General features: G+C 35.6%; 1 protein-coding gene and 1 non-coding gene across 2 annotated transcripts in view; both read right to left on the bottom strand.

Annotated features, from left to right (window-relative positions):
• Nbea (neurobeachin) overlaps nucleotides 1–20,373 on the bottom strand; it is a 509,877-nt gene that overhangs the window by 278,459 nt on the left and 211,045 nt on the right. The window contains exons 31-33 of the mRNA XM_055596761.1: nucleotides 18,374–18,528; nucleotides 16,240–16,366; nucleotides 1,528–1,655 (exon numbers count right to left, since the gene is read on the bottom strand). Coding sequence (XP_055452736.1) covers nucleotides 1,528–1,655; nucleotides 16,240–16,366; nucleotides 18,374–18,528 — 410 coding nt within the window. The remainder of the gene's footprint in view (nucleotides 1–1,527; nucleotides 1,656–16,239; nucleotides 16,367–18,373; nucleotides 18,529–20,373) is intronic.
• Nucleotides 19,791–19,914, bottom strand: LOC129668818 (small nucleolar RNA SNORA69). The gene has a single exon (XR_008718973.1). It is a non-coding gene; the product is annotated as a small nucleolar RNA SNORA69 (small nucleolar RNA).

Consider the following 20,373-nt stretch of genomic DNA (forward strand, 5'->3'; position numbering starts at 1 on the left):
GGGTGTCATGGGAAGTACACAGAAGCAAGAGACACTAACTTCAAAAATCTGTGAAGATGAGAAAAGGCTCTAGCAGAAGCAGGAGTAAGCCTAGAAACACACCTGCTTCTGATCCCACCAGAACGGTATTTTGGTCATTGAGCCATTTGGCACACTGTACTCTACCTTGTATATGCTCTAAATCATATGTTCTGCCCACTAGACTGTTTGCTCCCTGAGAGGCACATCTGGTCCTTCCATCATAGTGCTCATGACAGGTGCGTCACTGCATCCGTGAGACACATATTGTTCAATGGATCACACACATCTCAAACAATGTGCTTAAACAAGCACAATCTGTGGACAAGGTGAAGTTTTCAAGTTTGTAAGAGCATGAATTTCATTAAGGGAAGGGAGAGCTTTTAGTGAGATGCTCAGAGTCCTGATTCCTGCAACATTTCCTACTTCACTTTGACAGCAACAATGACGTTTCCACTCTTCTCACATTTGTGACAGCTTGTCCATCACTGAGGGTGAAAACGAAGAAGTTTTTCTCTCTCTGGGTACTTTCTAATCAAGGATGCTCCAGTCAAAAGGCAATGATATTTTCCTGTTCTCTTACACTACCACCTTGTTTGGAAATTTTATATGCATTATGCTATTTAATTGTCATCGAAATATTTCATCTTATAGTAACTCAGCAAGTCCCAAAGGCCATAGAGTAAACAGTGGAAATAAATAGAAGACAAATTTAGTGCGTTGCATGGGCTGACATTTTCTATCACCATTTTGTTTCATAGAAACACTGTGCAGAAGCAGAGCAACAATGCCAGAGCAAACAAAGGAAAATGCCCTTGCTTCTCCTGTAAGCTGAAAGTAGAAGCCACAAGTACTCAACCAGGGGCTGAAAGGTTGCAGGGTCACCTTGATGCTGATCTTCCTTTTCTGAAGCTCAGAAACAGTCAGAAACTGAAACTATTAAATGAAATAAAGCTTCATGTAGCTGTACTTTTCAATGTTCCTCTCCTACTACAGGTATACTAATGAACTCTTCATCACTCATTATTTAGCTGTTGATGAGGAGACAATAGCTCAATCACGTGCCCAGTATTTATCAACATTTTTACTGACTTCCTCGTTACAGCTTTTTACATTACAAACATCATATGGATAAGAAAAGTCATTTGAAAAAAAAAATCATGGCTCTCAGAACAGCAGAGAATTGTGAAGAGACCAAGCTTAACAAATGCTGTCCCAGTGAAAGAATGTACCTTGTCACTAATAAGACTGGGACTGAAGAGCCACTGCTGCCCATTCTAAGACCTAAGTTTCTCCTTTGGATCTCTGTCATTGATGCTGACTTTGCAAAGTGGCATTTTAAAAATGAGTGAAGAGAAAGCATACACACAAAGTCTCATGAGAATCTGCAGCTATGGTATCTTTAAATTCTTTTGGCAATATATGTCTTTTTAAATGCACAAGATATGCCATGATTAATAGGTACATTGCATGAAAGTAAAATATGTAGAATATATAGAGAAATCATACCTTCTATCAATAGCTCTTGTCCATGACTGCCCAGAAGTGTACGAGATAGGAATGGGGCAAAGTCTACAAAAATTTCACGAAGAAGAGGAGCAACTTTTTCTAAAGCTCTTTCAAGTTTTGCAGTGATGCTGTTGAAATTAAGACATAAAGACTAGTAAATATAATTCAATATAAATGCCAAGTAAACTTTAGTTCTAAATTAAAATATTTATAAGTCACAGTAAAAGTCCAATCCTAGCCCATGAAAAACAGGATGCTTCATATGAAAAGGACATAGTTTTGCACAGACAGGTGCCTGCTCTACAGACTGAAGCTGAATGAGAACAACTGTACTATGAAAAGGAGCCTGAGTTCTGCATCCAAAGGGGCGAAGACTCTGCCACAGATCTAGGAATGTCAGGAAAAAAGGAATTCTTCTATATCTCTGCACATCATCAGTGAAAAGGGCTTTGAGACCTACTGTGTGATCACTATACCAGTCAAAAAGAATTCAACACTCCTGCACTCAAAAGGCATTTCCGGTAACGTGAGACAATAAAGTAAGTAACTGGAAGACAGGTGACTTGTTTTGTCAGAGTAACATTTTTCATTTCCTATGCTCATTTTCTGTCTCAATCCCTGCAATAGTATTTACATTGCTCAGTATTGCATTTTAAGTAGTTGCCTTGCAGGTACATGTTGCAAGTAAAAGAAGAAATGGGAAAGGAAAATATTGTTACATTAGGCAGATTAATATTTTGTCTGTAGAGCTATTTCGTGTAAAAGTGTTGAGAGAGAATGCTCATACAGGAATCCTGGCTCTGCTATCACCTAAGCAGGGGATGCTATGAACATCAGTCTTGCCTGCCTGAAGAATGATCATCCTAACGTCTGCCTACTAAGGATTAATCAGCTAGGCTACAAAATCTGAGCAGAAAAGCATCCACTACACAGTGAGAGGTCCCTAATGTTCGTTTTGTAAGTGATATTTTAGATAGAACCCAGCCATATGTATTCTTTGAAATATGGCTCTGATACATTAGAAAAAAATTCAGTATGACGTTAGATGAGTTCAATGCCCGCACGGGTATGGAGTGAGGAGGTAGTAGAGATGCATCTATTTCAGACAGCCCCTCCAGCTGTGGGGTGAGGCAGAATCACTGCAGACCCTGTTGACACAGGCTGCTTAGTATTTGTTTCTGATTGAGAATATAGAGCTCTAATATGAGAGTGTCCATACCAAGTCTCAGGTGATGCTGATGCTGATCAGGGATCACTGTGACTCTGACTGTTCTACACAGAAACTGATGCTCAGGAAGTGTTAACCCTTAAGGATGTTAAGGGTTACACACAGAAACTGATGCTAAGGAGTTGACAGTATTCAAGTCTCAGAATTCCCACCATCATTGCAGATTTTCTTTGACTTTGAATACTACTAATAGAGACCCCCCCTTTTGCATCTCCTATTTCAGCAAATCCTTTCCATCTGCAGAATCATTTCCTATAGTTTCCCATCTACTATGGAAGCATAAGTGAGAATTACAATTGTAGAAATGTGACAGATCTAGATGACTATTACTAATATTTTCTAAAAATAATATCTCATAATAACACTGATATTTAATTGTATTTAAGATTAATATGAATGAACGCACAGAAATGGGAAAATTCGAGATTCATCAAGTCATATCTTTAGGTTTCCTCATCACACATCACAAAATATTCTAATTGAAAAGTTTTAGTATCCCTTTCTACACTGAAGAAACTGACAAGTTACTGTTGATGTTGATATTTATAGATTACCTAGATTACCTCAAGTGTGTTTTCAAAAGAGGGTAAAATCTGTGTTAATCCATATATAATTATCAAAACAAGTAGAACAGACATAAAATTAACTTTAGATCCCTTTAATTGCCTGGCCAATGAAGACTGAACCCTCTGCATGTTGTGCCAGGCCTGCGCTGCTCTTCTAATGTCTCCGTTAGGTTTCATGGTGTAGATAGGAAAAAGTTATTAACATGCAACTAAGAACCGAACTTCTGCTCGGATGTGGCCTGTGGTAGCTCAGTAACCAAGTAGTTTTCCAAAGTAAGGGGAACACGGTCTATTTCTAACAGGATCTCAAGGGCAGGCTGTTTGACACCCCCCCCCCCCCAGGGGAGGAGCAGTCTGTTAGGCCACAGAGGAGGACTTTGCAGCCAGCCCTGAAGATACCTGATAAAACAGGGTCAGATGAAAGGGGAGGAGGTCCTCCCCTATCAGGGGACTTGGAAAGGGGCAGGGAGGAGACCAGGGAGGGAGTGTGGGGTTGGGGAGGGAATGAGGGAGCGGGATACAGCTGGGACACAGAGTTAACAAAATGTAACTAAAAAGAAAAATAAAATTAAAAAAAAAAAGAAGTTATATCTAGGGGAAACTCCATGGCTTTCAGTATTACAAACAGCTTCTCTCACAGACAAAGTAAAAGGAACTTCTAGATATGGAGGCAGAAGATGACAGTTTCTAGGACAGACAGAGGTACGGCAGAAGACCACAAACCAGCCAACCAACAAACAAACTATAACAAACAGAAAAGAAAAAAAACAAAGAATACTTTTGAGCAAATTACAGCATACTTTATTTAGGGAGAATACTAGGCATTTTTCAATTTTTATGGGAGTTTACCTCATTTACAAAAAACATTGTTATGGTGCACAGAATACAAAAGGGAATTGGCCTCACCATCTTTCAGTTACACTCTAGTAACTTCTTAAGGCTTAGAAAAGTTCTTTCCCTGAAACAGAAGTTGTATCTGGGCTGGAACCAAAACTGTTTGAGCCCCTGACTTCACTCTCCTCACTTGACTCATTACTTGACTTACACTAAGGATGCTCACAAGGCTAGATCAGCTACTCCTTTGAATTTGGCTATTTTTCTGGATAGTAAGCATAAACTCTTAGAGGATTACTAATCTTTATATAGATAATAATTTCACAACTGAGGAATTTATCACCTATTTTAACAAAATGACTAAAGAGAGGAAAATAAAACCTTCAAATGAGGTAATGATACTTCAGACAAGAGTCTACAGATGTAATATCTAATAATAAAACAATGTGTCTGGGAGTATAAGCAGTTAATACTGTTTTTCTTTAAACACTCATAAGTAAGGAATAAACACTTATCTACTTGTTTGTTTGTGAGTTTGGAGACAGGGTCTCACCGTGCACCTCTGACTGTCTTGTAACTCACTACGTAGACCAGGCTGGCCTTGATCTCACAGAGATCTGCCTGCTTCTGTTTCTCAATTGCTGGGATCAAAGGTGTGTGCCACTATACCCAGCTGGTACTATGTTTTATGTATTTTTAAAACAACCCAGTAAATTCTACAAATTTAATATAAACAAAACATAATTAAGGCATGGGAGAAAACAGTGCTTAAAAACCTATGACTACAATACTTATTAAATATTTCCAAACAAGATTTGACCTCAAGCTTCATCCAGTATCATAATGATTGTAAGCAGAATGGCAACAGAATGAGGAAGATTAAGAAGCAATTACAGTACAATTTCCCTCCATGCTGTTTACTATTACTAAGAACTTGTGATTACAACACATTTTGGACATTACACATATTATTAACTTTCTTTTAACAAACTCCATTATTATAATTGTGTTTTAAAATTATAATCTTGATTTACTCTCAAGGTCAAAATTTTTGATAATATCTTAAGTTTCTTAGCATAATTTTATAAATATAAAAATTAATATTTTTTTGTAAAGCTCTTAAATGTATTCATTCGTTAAATCAAAAAGAAATGGGCAGTTATTACAACAGCATGTAAAGCTAAAGTAAGAAACTCTACTATGTAAAGTAATATACTTAAGAGATACAGCAGATACAAAATAATTCAGTTAGGGAATTCTGTGGTACAAACACTTTACCAATTAAATGCTCATATATGAATCAGGGAATGTAGGACTGAGTAGATGATTTGTTTAAGACAATTCGTAGAAAGAGAGTATTGTGGTAGAAAAGCCATACAAGGCTGTTTACTCAGCTTCAGGTTGTGACTAGTAACTGACAAGGACTGGCTTTCAACATTTTATCAGGCTTTCATTCAATTACTGCTATGAAACATGAGTAAGCATACTAGAGAGTTGATGGGTAAACAGATCAGAAATTCCAAAATCAGTAACATACAGTGAGACAGTTTTTAAGCTGTAAGTTTCTAGGGTTGCCGCCACTAAGCAAAACATCATGCTGAAAAAAGAAATGTGTGCTTATTTTATTTTTCCACGATCTTATAAAATATAAAGCTAACATTTCTCCCAATTTCTCCTAAACAGAATAACACATTTTAAGAGCACAATGTACACATTAAGAAAATAGATAGAATTACGCAAGATTAGGAAATTGAGGCTGAACAGAATTCTTCTATATAAGAAGTTTATTACTTTGTAATGTAAACTAAATTTCAAGTAAACATTTTTCATGTTTTAAGAAACGTGATGCTTTTAGGATATCTTTAACTTATTATAAAAGCTTTTGGAGTGCATTTTTAGAAATTTTTATTTGGATGTGTTGTAGATGGAAGAAAATAAATGAACACGTAAATGCAGCAATTCCTCTTTTCAGGTCAATTAGCTGAGCAAAATGCCACCAAACCTCCCTATAGTGAGACAAAAAGATAAAGTCAAGAAAATAAACCATTAATTGAGGCTCAAGATCAGTGATAAAAAGGATATGATAATTGTGTTTTAAATCACTGATAGAGAAATAACTTTCTAAAAAAATAGTTATTTATAGACAATAATGCACAGGAGCTGTTTCCGTGACTCCTTTGGCAGCAGAGCTGAGCAGGGCTGGGGAGCATCCTGGAAGGGAGGGTGTTTCATCCAATTCCACACTCAAAACAAGTCAATGTTTTGGTGAAGTAGTCCAGCCTTGATTTGACTGAGAATGTTACTTCTCTCAAGGCTACTGCAATCCTGATTCTTTCCCATGCGATGTCTTGGATCCTTCCTTGAAATTGTATCACCTTTCTTTCAGACCAATTCTCACTTCCCAAGCCTTTAAAAGTGGTCTTATCCAGAACATTGCCCCATAAAACAGACATACAACCTGTTTTATTTATGAAGCTGCTTCCTGAGGTAGTAATTTAGTATGTTTTTAGAATAGCATTCGGTTTATATGATATTTTTTGGAAAATGTAAGTTGAAAAATCAACAGTCAAGAACTTGAACACTTAAGAAGAAATAAAGGACATCTACTTGTGATTAAGAAACCCAGAGACACACCAAAATAACCACACAGGAAACCTTACAATGGACAGAATCCTACTCTGACACAAGAGCATGTAAAGGCTGCCAGGTAGCTAGCAGCCTTGAATCTGAAATCGAAGACAAAAGCTTCTCAACAGAGAGAGGTTGCAAGGACCTGCTACACTGGTGAAAAATAGAGGAAGAAGAAACACAAGGCACCATGTGAGCTGGTCATAAAATCTCAGCTGCCATTTGAAATTTCTGAAGTTGAAGTGACAGCATGATAATATGGGAGGGTCAAATTTTCAGAGTGCTAAACACTTGGATACTGAAATTACTTTCAAAGTCTCACAAATGGGTGAAAAAAAGACTGGAGAGAATATATGAGATGGGAAAAAAAAGGAAACTTCGTTTCCTTTGCAAGCTTAGATGTTAAAATAACGGCAGCAAAAAAAGCACAAAGCATAGACTGGACCCTTTTTCCATCTCCTCCAGAGAACAGGGTTTTAGCTTCATGGAGGCTACAGGAAAGCCAGCAATCCTGCCAATTCAGGATACAAACTAAAGCCTCTACATTCCTATTGCAGGAACAGAAAAACTCTATGCACATGGGATAGGATAAGAAAACATCCTGAAACCTAGTATTTCAAGATCCCGTCATTTAGAAGTACGTGAGGTTCTCTATTGGACCGGCAGTGCAGCCCATGACTGAGAATGAGTCTGGAACATGACAACAAGTAGCCCAGCCCCCCTTGAACATTGGACACTCAAATATCCAGTACAAAAACAAAAACAAAAAAAGAGCAGTCTATGACTGCAGAAGGGTTTATGTAGACAACACACAAGTGTCTACAAAGAGAATATAAGAAGACTGACCAGAGTTGACAAAACAGCGCCCACTAAAGTAAAATGAAAATACTGAGAGGTTCAGAACTGCCGTTCATGAAGATTAACCAAAACACTAGAAATATAAAACTCTGCTACCATCATTTCCTCAATTTTCTTTTCAACTAAAAATTCCAATGCATCCAAAGCAGCCAATAAATAAATAAATAGCTGGATAAATAAATAAAGCACAACAGATAAGCTAATATCATCAGGATTGTAAGTAAATCTGATGCTGGAACTTTCTAGAAATTTAAAACAAACAGTATTAACATTGGTAAGAATCAAGGCAAGACAGCCAGCACGTGTGAACAAAGGGGTATTAAAACAAGCACAAATCTCTAAATCTCAAACAACTCTAGAAATGAATAATTTCATTTCTACATACCACTAAAAAAGACAATATGTTTTCAATGGGCAAATCAACAGTTAAGAAAGCCAGATAAAAAAATCAGTGACTTTAAAAACTTTCACCCTTCCTGTAGTGATGTTGACAAAAGCCAAGATATGAAACTAATCTGAGTGTTTCTGGCCAGGTGAATGTACATAGGCCATGCCTGGAATCCATACTATTCCATCACTACCTGTCATCTGTAACAAACATGCATAGGCTTGGAAAACAATATGAAACTGAGATAAATCATGTACAAATACTGCATGATCTCACACATACATATAATCTGAAAAACTCAACCTTACTGAAATTGTGAATTGAATTAGGCTGGAGGTGGGGATAATGAGAGAGGATGGGAGAGTTTGCTCAAAGGATACCGTCTATATTACAAGTAGAAAGCAGTAATTTCTAATGTCACAGTATGGTAATTTTAGTTAATAATAATGCACACATACATGCACACTATAAAAGATGGACACTTCTGTGTTCTAGAAAACAGTGCGAAGGAAGAAGACAGAAAAGAGGCATCAAAAGAGGAACAGTAGCAACCCCAGTATGAGAAAGCACCTGTCATACCCTACTGGTTCTGAGTATAGTAAGCCACATGCAAGGAAAAAGAAAAGCATGCTGAGTGCCAAGTACAGTCCTGATGGACAATAAGGAATGTAACAGGATCACCGGTCCTGTATGATAAGGTGTTGAATTCATTTACAACCTCAAGATAATCTGAAAGTAGATCTAGGTCTCCCGTGAGATTGTCCAGCTATACGGACAGTCTGAGTGTGTTAGAGTTGCAGCCTGCAGAACTGAGGGAATTGGTGAACAGATGTTGTTACAAAGTACTAGATTTCTGTAAAGTTGATGTGGTCACAGAACAAAACTAAGGAAATGAAAGATACAGCAAAAGAAATACATGATTATCAGGAGAAGAGAGAGGATGGTGGCATTGGAAGGGGACGAGGGAGAAAACTACAGCTGGGATACAAAGTGAACAAATTGTAATTAATAAAAAAATAAAGAAAAATACATAAATAGACTGTAAAAATAAAAAAAACTTTCCACAAAGAGTAACAGTAACTAAAAGGACACACTAAAAAGTTATACAACATCACGTGGAACTTTAATAGTAAAAACGCAAATTTGTCATCATAAACTAGTACAATGAAAATATTTTAAAAATCTGATGAAAGCAGAGACAAAGGCTCACTTCACAAATAAGAATGCCATGACATTCTCTTCAGAAAAAAATAACATGAAACCTGAAAATAGGAAATAAAGTATATTTCAAATCTATTTCCAAAACACAGAGGCCCACAACTTTGTATCTGATCAGAAAGTCATTACAAAATGAAAGCAAAACCAGGAGCTTTTCAAGACAATAAATGTTGGGGAAATATTTGCAGGTAGCTTGAACTGTTTGAGGAAGTTCTTCCAGTACAGAGAATAATGGTTCCTGACAAAACCCTTAGATTTACATAAATCAATAGTGACAGACTAACAAATATAAGTAAACTAATTTTCTTGGGCAAAACCAATAGCTACATATTGTTTCTTTTGATTTATCTACCTATTATTTATTTTATTTGCATGCTGGGGATTGAACTCCCCAGCAGAATGAATGCTTTGTAAGTGCCATACCTCTTTTCTATAACTTAGCTCCATCAAACAATTACAAGATGAACAGTGAATTAGCAACAAGGGTTGGAAGAGCAATCAGCTGTAAACCATTACAAGCAAACACTACACAACTGTGCTAGTTTAAAACTCCAACATAAAAAGACTTTAAAATTAAAAGGTGAAGGAAACAATAAATCAACAATGGCGAGACTGAGAGAAAGGCAAAGAAAGCTCCATTAACCCAATTCAAGTACTACAGGGAAGATAATCAAGAACAGAAAGGTAAGTCTACAAAGGTGATAGTTAACAAGTCATTCCTTACATTAAAGATAAATGATCTAAGTTTGGCATGTAAAATGATGACTGCCAAATTGATTTTCATATAGGATTTCTTGATACCGTGTATAAGAAATCCTTGTTTAAATGTGAAAATAATGTACACATTTTTTAAAAGGAAGGAAAGAGATTACCATTTGTGATTATCCTTTATTAAGGTAAAGAAAGCCATTCAAGGAGCTGAATTGGCTTAAAATGATGAGATATTCAAATTTAAACTATTCTACTATAACTTGAAAATTATAAGAATATTACATCTTTTATGATAAAAGACTGAACAAGTGGATATAATATTATTTAACTAAAATCAGTAGGGGGGTGCTTTGTTTTTAAAAACCAAAGCCATTTCTAACAACACTGTTTCAAATTTGGGATGACCAACTAGTTAGATAAAAATAACTTAGATGCCTGTCCTTAGACACCTGCATTTTCTCTTGCAGCTTTGAGAAAAGGGTAAAAGTGCTGGACAGACACCAAACAAAGCCAGAGACATGCTTGGTGACAACATAAGATGGAGTCAGGGAGCAGATGCTGGGCCATGACTCTGAAAGAAAAGAAACCTAAGAAAATGATTGTGGTATCTGCACTATTTTCCACCAAGTATATGTTCTGAAGAGTTACTTGAGTGACTGGGAAATTGAGTAATGGTTTTAACTGATGTTCAGAGGTTTGAAGGCAGGAATTCACTGACCCTCTGTAAGGCAGCAGTGGGATATAAAACAGCAGCAAATTTTAATGAATCAAGATCATCTAGTAAGGACAGTATCTCCATTAGTTGTCAACAAAAAGCCTTAATTACTTTTATGGAAAGGTAACTGTCATTTTGTACTTCTGTCTTCCTTGTATCTCAGCCATTTGCTACAGCTCCTTCCCATTTTAGTAGTACTAAAACTGTCAATGACATTATCTTGTCCCATGAAAAACAACAAGGAAACTACAGAAAGTATAGATCAGCTACATAATATTTTAAAATTCTAAATAATTTATTATAATTAATAAAAATTATTATAAATACCTAAAATCTGATTACAAGTAAGAGGAATATAAATGCTCAAAACACATAAAATCAATACACAAAACCCAATTGTTTATCTCTAGATGATAAAAGCCAAGCAAATGTCCTCCCTCTGTTTTAGGGGTGCCTGCCATGACCAGTAGGGATCACTGATTTGACCTCCACTTCCTTAACTTACTTTCATTTGCTGTAATTCTATATAATGGGATTTCCTCAAACAGTTCAACCTAGCTGTTCACGGTCTGACTGCCTTGTAATTTATAATATAAAAAAGAAATCCTAACTCAAAATACTATCAAAGACCTGGAAGGTAAAGGCACAAAAAAGGACAAGACTGTTACAAAACAAAACAAAAAACCCTCCAAGATTTCAGTGCCTCACAGACAGCAGATGATGAACAGTCTACTAAGGCTCCATAAACCTAAAGGATCAATATACCCATAATGAAAATATCACCAATTTTGTCTGTTTATACAAACAGATAAAACAAATTTTAAACTAATGTACTTAATAACAAACCTCAAGTTTACCAACTTCTTTTAAAAGTGTATCAAACAGATCAGGGATCTAGCCACCAATGGGGAAACTACAGGACTATTTTTTTTGGGGGGGGAGGAAGAATACAAGACTTTGGGGATTAATAATAATAGTTTAGTTATTGTAAAAGTCATAAATCAAAAAGGAAATTATTATTTGAGACAATAGACTTCATGGAAATTAGAAAGTTCTTGCTCTTGTCAGTCTATAGAATGAGACAATAGAATGCATGTAGCTGACAATCGATTTTTATACAAAGTATACTGAAATCTACTACACAGTAATAAGAAAAACTCCCTTCAGCAAAGTAGCTGAATAAAAAATTAACTCAAAATCTGAAGCCCTCCTGTATACAAAAGACAAAAGGGCTGAAAAAGAAATTAGGGAAACAACACCCTTCACAATAGCCACAAATAATATAAAGTACTTTGGGGTGACTCTAACCAAGCAAGTAAAAAAAAACTTGTTTGAAAAAAACTTCAAGTCTCTGAAGGAAAATGTTGAAGAATGTACCAGAAGATGGAAAGCTCTCCCATGCTCATGGATCGGTAGGATTAACATAGTACAAATGTCATCCTACCAAAAGCAAACTACAGATTCAATGCAATTCCCATCAAAATACGGACACAATTCGTTACAGACCATGAAAGAACAATTCTCAACGTCACAAGGAAGAACAGAAAACCCAGAAGAGCTAAAACAATCCTGTAAAATAAAAGAAATTTTGGAGATACCTCCATCCCTGATGTCAAGTTGTATTATAGAGCAACAGTAAAAAAAATAACTGGCATAGAAGCAGACTGGAGGATCAGTGGAATCAAATCAAAGACCCAGAAATAAAACCATATACATACTGACACCTGATTTTTGACAAAGAAGCCAAAGGTATACAATGGAAAAATGGTAGCATTTTCAACAAATGGTGCTGATCTAACTGGACATCTACAAGTAGAAAAATGCAAATAGATCCATACTTATCACCCTGTACAAAAGTAAAATCCAAGTTGATCAAAGACCTCAACATAAAACCAGATACACTAAATCTGACAGAAGAAAAAAGGCGGAAGAGCCTTGAACTCATTGGCACAGCAGACAACTTCCTGAACAGAACACCAACAGCTCAGGCTCTAAGATCAACAATCAATAAATGGGACCTCCTGAAACTGAAAAGCTTCTGTACAGCAAAGGACAAAGTCAACAGAACAAAATGACAGCCTACAGATTGGAAAGCATCTTCACTAACCCTATATCTGACAGAGGGCTAATGTCCAGAGTATATAAAGAACTCAAGAAGTAAAACACCAACAAACCAAATAATCCAATTAAAAAATGGGGTACAGAGCTAAAGAGAGAATTCATTTTTGTTTTATTTCTCCTTTAATACCTGTCTACAGAGGTCAAAATTTAAATCCCAGATATATAGTTTTTATTTCTCCAGAATACATTTAGACTTCAACAACTATACAAATAAAAATAATTTGGTAGGTGTAGATTACCACTTGTCATTGAAAAGACAGGCAGTTATAGAGGATGACCAACAAATAGTCATGCATTGTCTGTGTGTGTGTGTGTGTGCCTGTGTGTACATTAGATTAAAAGGTTATAAAGAACCCTTATCTGGGATGCATCAAGAGAATAATCAAATTTTAGTTACATAATTAAAGTTATGAGATATGAACATGTAGTTTGGAGATTATATAAATAAAATTTTTTTCTCCAGAGTCACAGAATCAGTGATTAAACGAACACATATTTACAATATATGTTCTACAAATAAAATAAACATGTAAATACAAATAAATACACATATTTTAATATAGGTGCTACAACTAGTATTTGGCCCTAATTATTAGAAAGTTTTATTAAATATGTTCATTACTTTCTACCATTTTCAATTTTGCAAAGTAGGAACCAGGTCTGAAATATATGAGTTCCATTCACTTTTGCTGACTTTGAATTCTCAATAGAGGAATATTGAGTGGCAGAGAAACACTTAAAGAAATGCTCAATGTCCTTAGTCATCAGGGAAATGCAAATCAAAATGACTCTAAGAGTTCATCTTACACCGATCAGAATGGCTAAGATAAAAAATCAAAGTGACAACACATGCTGTAGAGGATGTGGAGAAAGAGGAACCCCCCTCCATTGGTGGGAGTGTAAACTTGCACAAGCACTTTGGAACTCAATCTGGCGCTTTTTCAGAAAACTGGGAATAGTGCTACCTCAAGACCCAGCTATACAACTCCCGGGCATATACCCAAAAGATGTTCAACCGTACAAGGGCATTTAATCAACTAACTTCATGGCAGCTTTATTCATAATAGCCAGAATCTGGAACCGACCTAGATGTCCCTCAACAGAAGAATGGATACAGAAATTGTGGTACATTTACAGAATGGAATACTACTCATCTATTGAAAACAAGGAAATCATGAAATTTTCAGGCAAAGGAATGGAACTAGTAGAGATCATCCTGAAAGAGGTAACCCAGAAGCAGAAAGACATGCATGGTGTATCCACTTATAAGTGGATATTAGCCATATAATATAGGATAGACATACTAAAATTTACAGACCTAAAGAAGCTAAACAAAAAGACCCTAGGGAAGATGCTTAATTCTCATTCAGAAGATAAAAAAGGATAGACCCTGGAAGTGGTACAAGAGAAAAAACAGGATGGGAGCCTACCACAGATGTCCTCTAAAGACTCCACCCAGCAGGGGATTGAAGCAGTGAGAGACTCACAGCCAAGCTTTGTCATAGTACAGGAAGTCTTATGGAAGAAGGGGGTTATAAAAGGACCTGGAGTGGACAGGAGACACACAAAGGGACCAACAATGCAAAAATAAATAAATAAATAAATAAATAAATAAATAAATAAATAAATAAATAAAGAAATAAAGTAAGTAATAAATAATAAGAGCTGGACTCAGGGAGGACTGCAAAGACTGATGAGATCCATCAAACAAAGACAGTGCATAGAGAGGCCCTAGACCCCTTGCTCAGATGTAGCCCATAAATAGCTCAGTCTTTATGTGGGTTAGGGGCTGCAACCAGGATACAAGTATTGTAAAAAATTAAATTAAAAAAGACAAAGGAGTTCAGTGACCCATAAACACAGGCAAAAGCACTCAGAAGCATTAAAAGCAAATGGGATATAATTACCCCACTATTCTAAAATGTGACAACAGCAAGTACTGACAAATGTAAAGCATGGAATGTTTTATACATTGCCACAGAGAGCGCAATGAAGCAAAACAGCTCAGCATTCTCTCATTTAAGACTTTAGTTACTATCCTCCCAACAGTTTTATTCTTACTTGTTTATGCAACAGAAAGAAGAAGAAATGTGTTGGGAATCCTAAGACTTAGGAATTCCTAAATTCTTATTTGTAACACTCCAAAACTGGAAAAACTCCAATGTTTATCAATTAGTAAGTAGATAAACTCATTTTAAAGCACAAAATGTAATAACATTTGGTACTAAACAACTTATCATAAAGAGATAAATGAATTAAATCAATAAGCCAACTGAAAGAAGGCTGACAAAAATCAGTAGACATTGAATAGGATATAAAACCTAAAATAAAAATTTGAAAAGCATAAAAATGTTTGCTGGTGGCAGGATGGGATAAATTATGTATAGAAATGTGGAGATTTCTGAGATAACAAATGTATTTTCTTTCATCCTAACTTGCAATGTAGTTTTATCAGAATATAAACTTGAAAAACTAATTAAAATGTGCATTCTGATCGTTTTTATTGAATTTTGGCAACATAAACAAATTATCTCAATGAAGTCAAAATGAAAACTAACTTGAGAAAAATATAGACAAAAGCCCCAAGTTCCTATTTTATTAAAAAATAGAAATATATTAAGACTTATTAAAAGCAAACTATGAATAACTGCTAAGAACCATTAAGAACCATTTAGGTTTAAAAAAATCTAAGCTTCTGAAAGGAATATTTGATGTTCAGTTTGAAAATGAAAACACTTAAAGAGAATACAAGGTCCAGCACACTGCAGAAACAGTCTCTAAAGACTCCTTTCTATGGAAAGATTCACACCTTTTTTTGACAATGGATATCTGAACCCTGCTTCTGAAGTCCTAAGAGAATATGAGGCCCTGAGAACAAGTCCGCCTTTTTCATTAGAAAGGGGCAAGAAGCAAAGACCTCCATCAAGGCACTTACTGTCATTATTAAACCCGAAGCCAATTTTGTCAGCTTAGGAGATGTACAGACAGAGCAGAACTGAGTGTGAAACTCAAATCAGGAAGAGAAGGACATGATTCATAACAGAAGTGAAGGATCGTGGTATAAAGAGGTCTTCAATTGAGGGGTAGTCTTCCTACCCCTGTTTCTTGTTACACATTTGTCACAAAAGCCATTCTAGGTGGTTAAGCACTTCAATAGCAAGATCTGGGAAAATGTAGGCAAGGGCTTATACAACCCAAAAGGCAACCACAAGCAGAAAAAAAAAAGTGAATTTCTTCAAATATATATCCTCTACCGATGAAGACAGGCCATATTGATAATAATGATAAAAAAAAAAAACCTGCCTAAAATGGTCAGGCAGTTATGAGTATTTTAAGTGTATATAGCTAACTGATATTCCCCAAAATGTTAATATCATGTGAACCCTCCGCCCTCCACTGTGTCTTAAGAGTAAAACTGGTAAAACAATCACATCACTATGCATACCTCATGTTCTCAGCTGAATCTTCTGGCATTGGGGCTACGGTTTGTACAGCTGGAAGATTTTTGCTGGTAGCACCATTCACAAAACTAGAAGAGGAGGAAGAGGAGGAGGACCCTGAATCCACAGCACCTGTTCCCAAAATAATAATTTTAGTTTTAAATATAAATTTATTTAACAAAATAATTTTATTTCTTCATTTTTATTTGATTTTCAAAAATAACTCATCAAAAATTGTAATGATAATCTGACAATTTAAAATTATTTGGTCATTAGGATACCAGTAAATTGCATGATTTTAATTAATGGATATTATATTAAAATCCAGTTGGTTTACTTATGTTAATCTAACAAAATTACATGTTACAAATGCGTATAAATAAAAACATAACAGATGAAAAAAACTTCTACATTAAGTGAGGCTGATAAAATGATGCAAATTTAAATGTGATATTTTTATCCCCCTTTTATTGCTATGTTGTAATATTCTTAGACCTCATGCTCTAAGGCATAATTTGCAGAGCACTGGGAACATAATTTTGTCATTTTGCAACATTAAATTCTGACTTTGATAAAATGATTGCTTCAGAATGTCTATCATGAGTTTAATAGTACCTGATTTTAAAATAATGAGTTCTCCTCAATGATATGAAAATGCCACCTTAGAGAAGATTTTTCTGTAATAAGTCATGTGAGTACATCAAAGAGCTGTGGAGTTGAGGGACATCTAGTGTTCCGAAGTATTATATCTTAGGCTAATTCCAGCACAGTGAATTGTTCACTGGATTCTTACTGTGACTGCTACAGAGTGCTATGAGCCAAATGTCAGCTCACACTAGTATCTCTGTGGTCAAATATTAAGGAGGAAGGTCATTAGTTACAGTTTTCACTATAATATATATTTATACTATCAAAATTTATACTGTTATACAACAATTACTAATTTTTAAAACAGAAGTTAGAAAACATAACTTGTCTCAGACAAAGCCAAAACATGCTTTAATCTTTTCATTTTACTGCAGTCGGAAAAATGAGGACTTAGTTTACTAGACATCACTAAGTTATATTCTACTATGCTGTTATACTTTTAAAGTTGAAGAAAGTAAAATAATAAATTTTACAATGCCATGGTGCTGCTCACTGACTGAGACAAGTACACTTACTACACCCCAAAAATGTGTGGTTCATGGCATGGCAGACTCAGGTGGCATGACAAACAAGATAGATACAGAAAGCACAAAAAAGAGCTATAAAAATCAATCGAAATGGGAAGAATCTAAGTAATGATAATAAATGGAAAAGTTCAAGGCTATACAGTTTGGAGAACAGAAGACTACTATAGTCAGGGAAGGGAAGTCAGGGATCATCTTGCGTTGTATAAATACCTAAAATGGAATCACAAAGATTTTTGGTAAGGAACATTTCTGGAAATGAGAGAGAAAGAGAGAGAGAGAGAAAGAGAGAGAGAGAGAGAGAGAGAGAGAGAGAGAGAGAGAGAGGTTGATTTTAGTCAGACTTTAAAAATTTATAGTGATTTGGATTTGTGGTCTAGAATCACAGAAAATAGCTGGACAGTGGATTAATTTATATTCTTAGGTTATAACTATATCCAATTAATCTATAAATTAATTCAGTGTGAAATGATGGTCCTTATTCATATGCTCTTTTAATGAAGTTGAGTTTCCTGCATTTCATCAAGGTACTTAGAGAATTCTGCCCTTTTTGAAGGATTTAGCAAAGGATACATCTTAGGGTTGAGTCTGAAAAATCCATGCTCTAGCACTAACATGTTTGATGCACCTTGACATGCTTTAAATGTTTATTTTCACCTGTCACTCTCCAGTGTCTAAATCAGCTTTTGCTCCCCAAATGTATTCTAATAATTTGATTTACCCTGAGAATAGAATATAATGTTTGGAGACAATTCAAAACAAAAACCCGAACTGTCTCCTGAAATGACTGCTCTGTCTCCTACAGCCAGCACAAGATCTGAGATGTCACACAGGGTACAGCACACTAAAGACTAAACTAACCATACGTGTTCTGGGATTTTTAATTGGTAAGATCAAATGAGAAAATGAAGATACATCAAACGGAGAAAAAAGGATGAAGCTTCACAAAAGTCTATAAGGACGATACCTGTCGTGTTAATCATACTTTTTGGTGTAGCTCCAGGGGCAGCAAATATACTTGAGGTACTGCCTGTTGGCAGCCCGCTTCCCGCAGCAGTGGCTCCCACAGTGGTGACAGCTAGACTTCCTGGCGGTGGCTTCTTGACAGGCACCACCACACTCCTGCAGAGAAAGACAGAAAACAACACCAAAGCTTGAGATAACGTCTGTTCCCATGATGGACCAGCAGACACAAAAAGCCAACATGGAGTCAAGCTCGGCTTCTTCTCATCAGTCCTTTCCTCTCTTCCTTGACTCTCCGCACTGTTAGCTTGCAAACCCAACTTTACTGGAGAAAAGAATACAGAATTTAAACAAACACTTAGAAGTTTCTGACATTAAACATTTATTTGGTAAACAATATTGTAGAATCTGAAGTTTGCAATTTTTTTGTTGTTTTTGTTGCTGCTTTTCAAGACAGGGTTCCTCTGTGTTGCCTTTGCTGTCCTGGGCTCGTTTTGTACAGCAGGCTGGCCTTGAACTCACAGAGAATTGACTGCCTCTGCCTCCCCAAGTGCTGGAATTACAGGTGTGCACCACCACCTCCAGCTATTTGTAAATCTTTTAAAATGGTAAATGAAAAATCATCACAAATCAGAGAACAGGGGCTGTAATACAAGTAAAATGGACATAAAATTGGACTACCAATCATTTATTGGGCTAAAGGAGAGAACTCTCTCCCCCAAATCCTCAATTTCTAGGCAGAGCACGCACATGTGCGCGTTTCTGAGCACTTGCACACACCCTCATATATACATATTATAAAAATTGTCATAAAATTATGAAAAAGTAGAGACCATTTGACAACCAAACTAGAAAATATGATGCTGAAAATGAAGTGAGAGATAAGAAAACACACCAAGGGAATAACAGGTTTGTATTTTAGTCCTCTCATCAAAGTTGCTTTATATAACACAAGAAAATTCAGATGATACCACACATATATAGCTAAAGTACAACTTAACTTTTGTGCCTTAACTTTAGTAACACAGAAATTCACTATTTTCTCATATTTAGCCAACATTTTCAAATGAATTTCACCGAAGGAATCTTGAGCATTATGTTATCTCAACCTCAAATAATAAACATTTGTGTATATTGCTCAATTTTAAAATGTGAATTTCTAAAATATAATCAATATCGGTATTTCCTTGCTATGAAGGCACATTTATCTAAATTTATAGCACTTCAAACTTCATTTTATAAACATCTCCCAAGTACTGCTCACTATGTTTGATTACAGAAGATTCATGAGATACCTAAGTTCAAATGCAGAGCATGAAAAATAGTGACTGACGGCATGAAAATCTTCAATGTACACTCATTTAATGCCTGTATATGTTATTATTAACATGGCCATTTATTACTATTTACTTATTTTTCTGAGCTGTCCTTGTCCAGCTGTCATTTTTATCCTCATACAGGTAAAAACCAGAGGCCATCAATATGGCTCCTCTTTAGCAGGTTAGTAGCAATACTTCCATGAAATGAAGAGTTGTCACCTGCTTTGTACTTTCGATAAAATTTAAAACCATTCAGCGAAACTATATGAACATAACATTCTCAAGTTCAAAATTCTAACTTTTCTTAACACAAACTCTTATTTTTCAAAGAGGAGATTTTGTTAATTTCGTAATTAGCATTTTCAATGTTGAAAATTTAAATTTTTGATGATTGCTCTTACAAATTTTTGAGACCAAAGTTACTATACTCTTAAATAATATTAATTGTGACATAAAAATTTCCCTACTTTATTTCTGAGGATACTTTTTTCTTCTTCTAGTGATGACAAAACGAATCTTGAAGGCCAAACTCTCTGATCACCTAAACACTGACTGTCTTTTTAATCTACCCTTGGTATTCTCTCATCTAGTGTTTCCATTTACTTTTCCAAGATGAAGTATGCTATTGTAGAAAGAATACACAATGAGATATCAGAGAACTAAGAGAGGGATTGAATCATCTTCA

Source organism: Psammomys obesus, unplaced genomic scaffold (assembly GCF_907164565.1).
Source record: "Psammomys obesus unplaced genomic scaffold, mPsaObe1.curated_primary_1811, whole genome shotgun sequence".
NCBI classification, from domain to species: domain Eukaryota; kingdom Metazoa; phylum Chordata; class Mammalia; order Rodentia; family Muridae; genus Psammomys; species Psammomys obesus.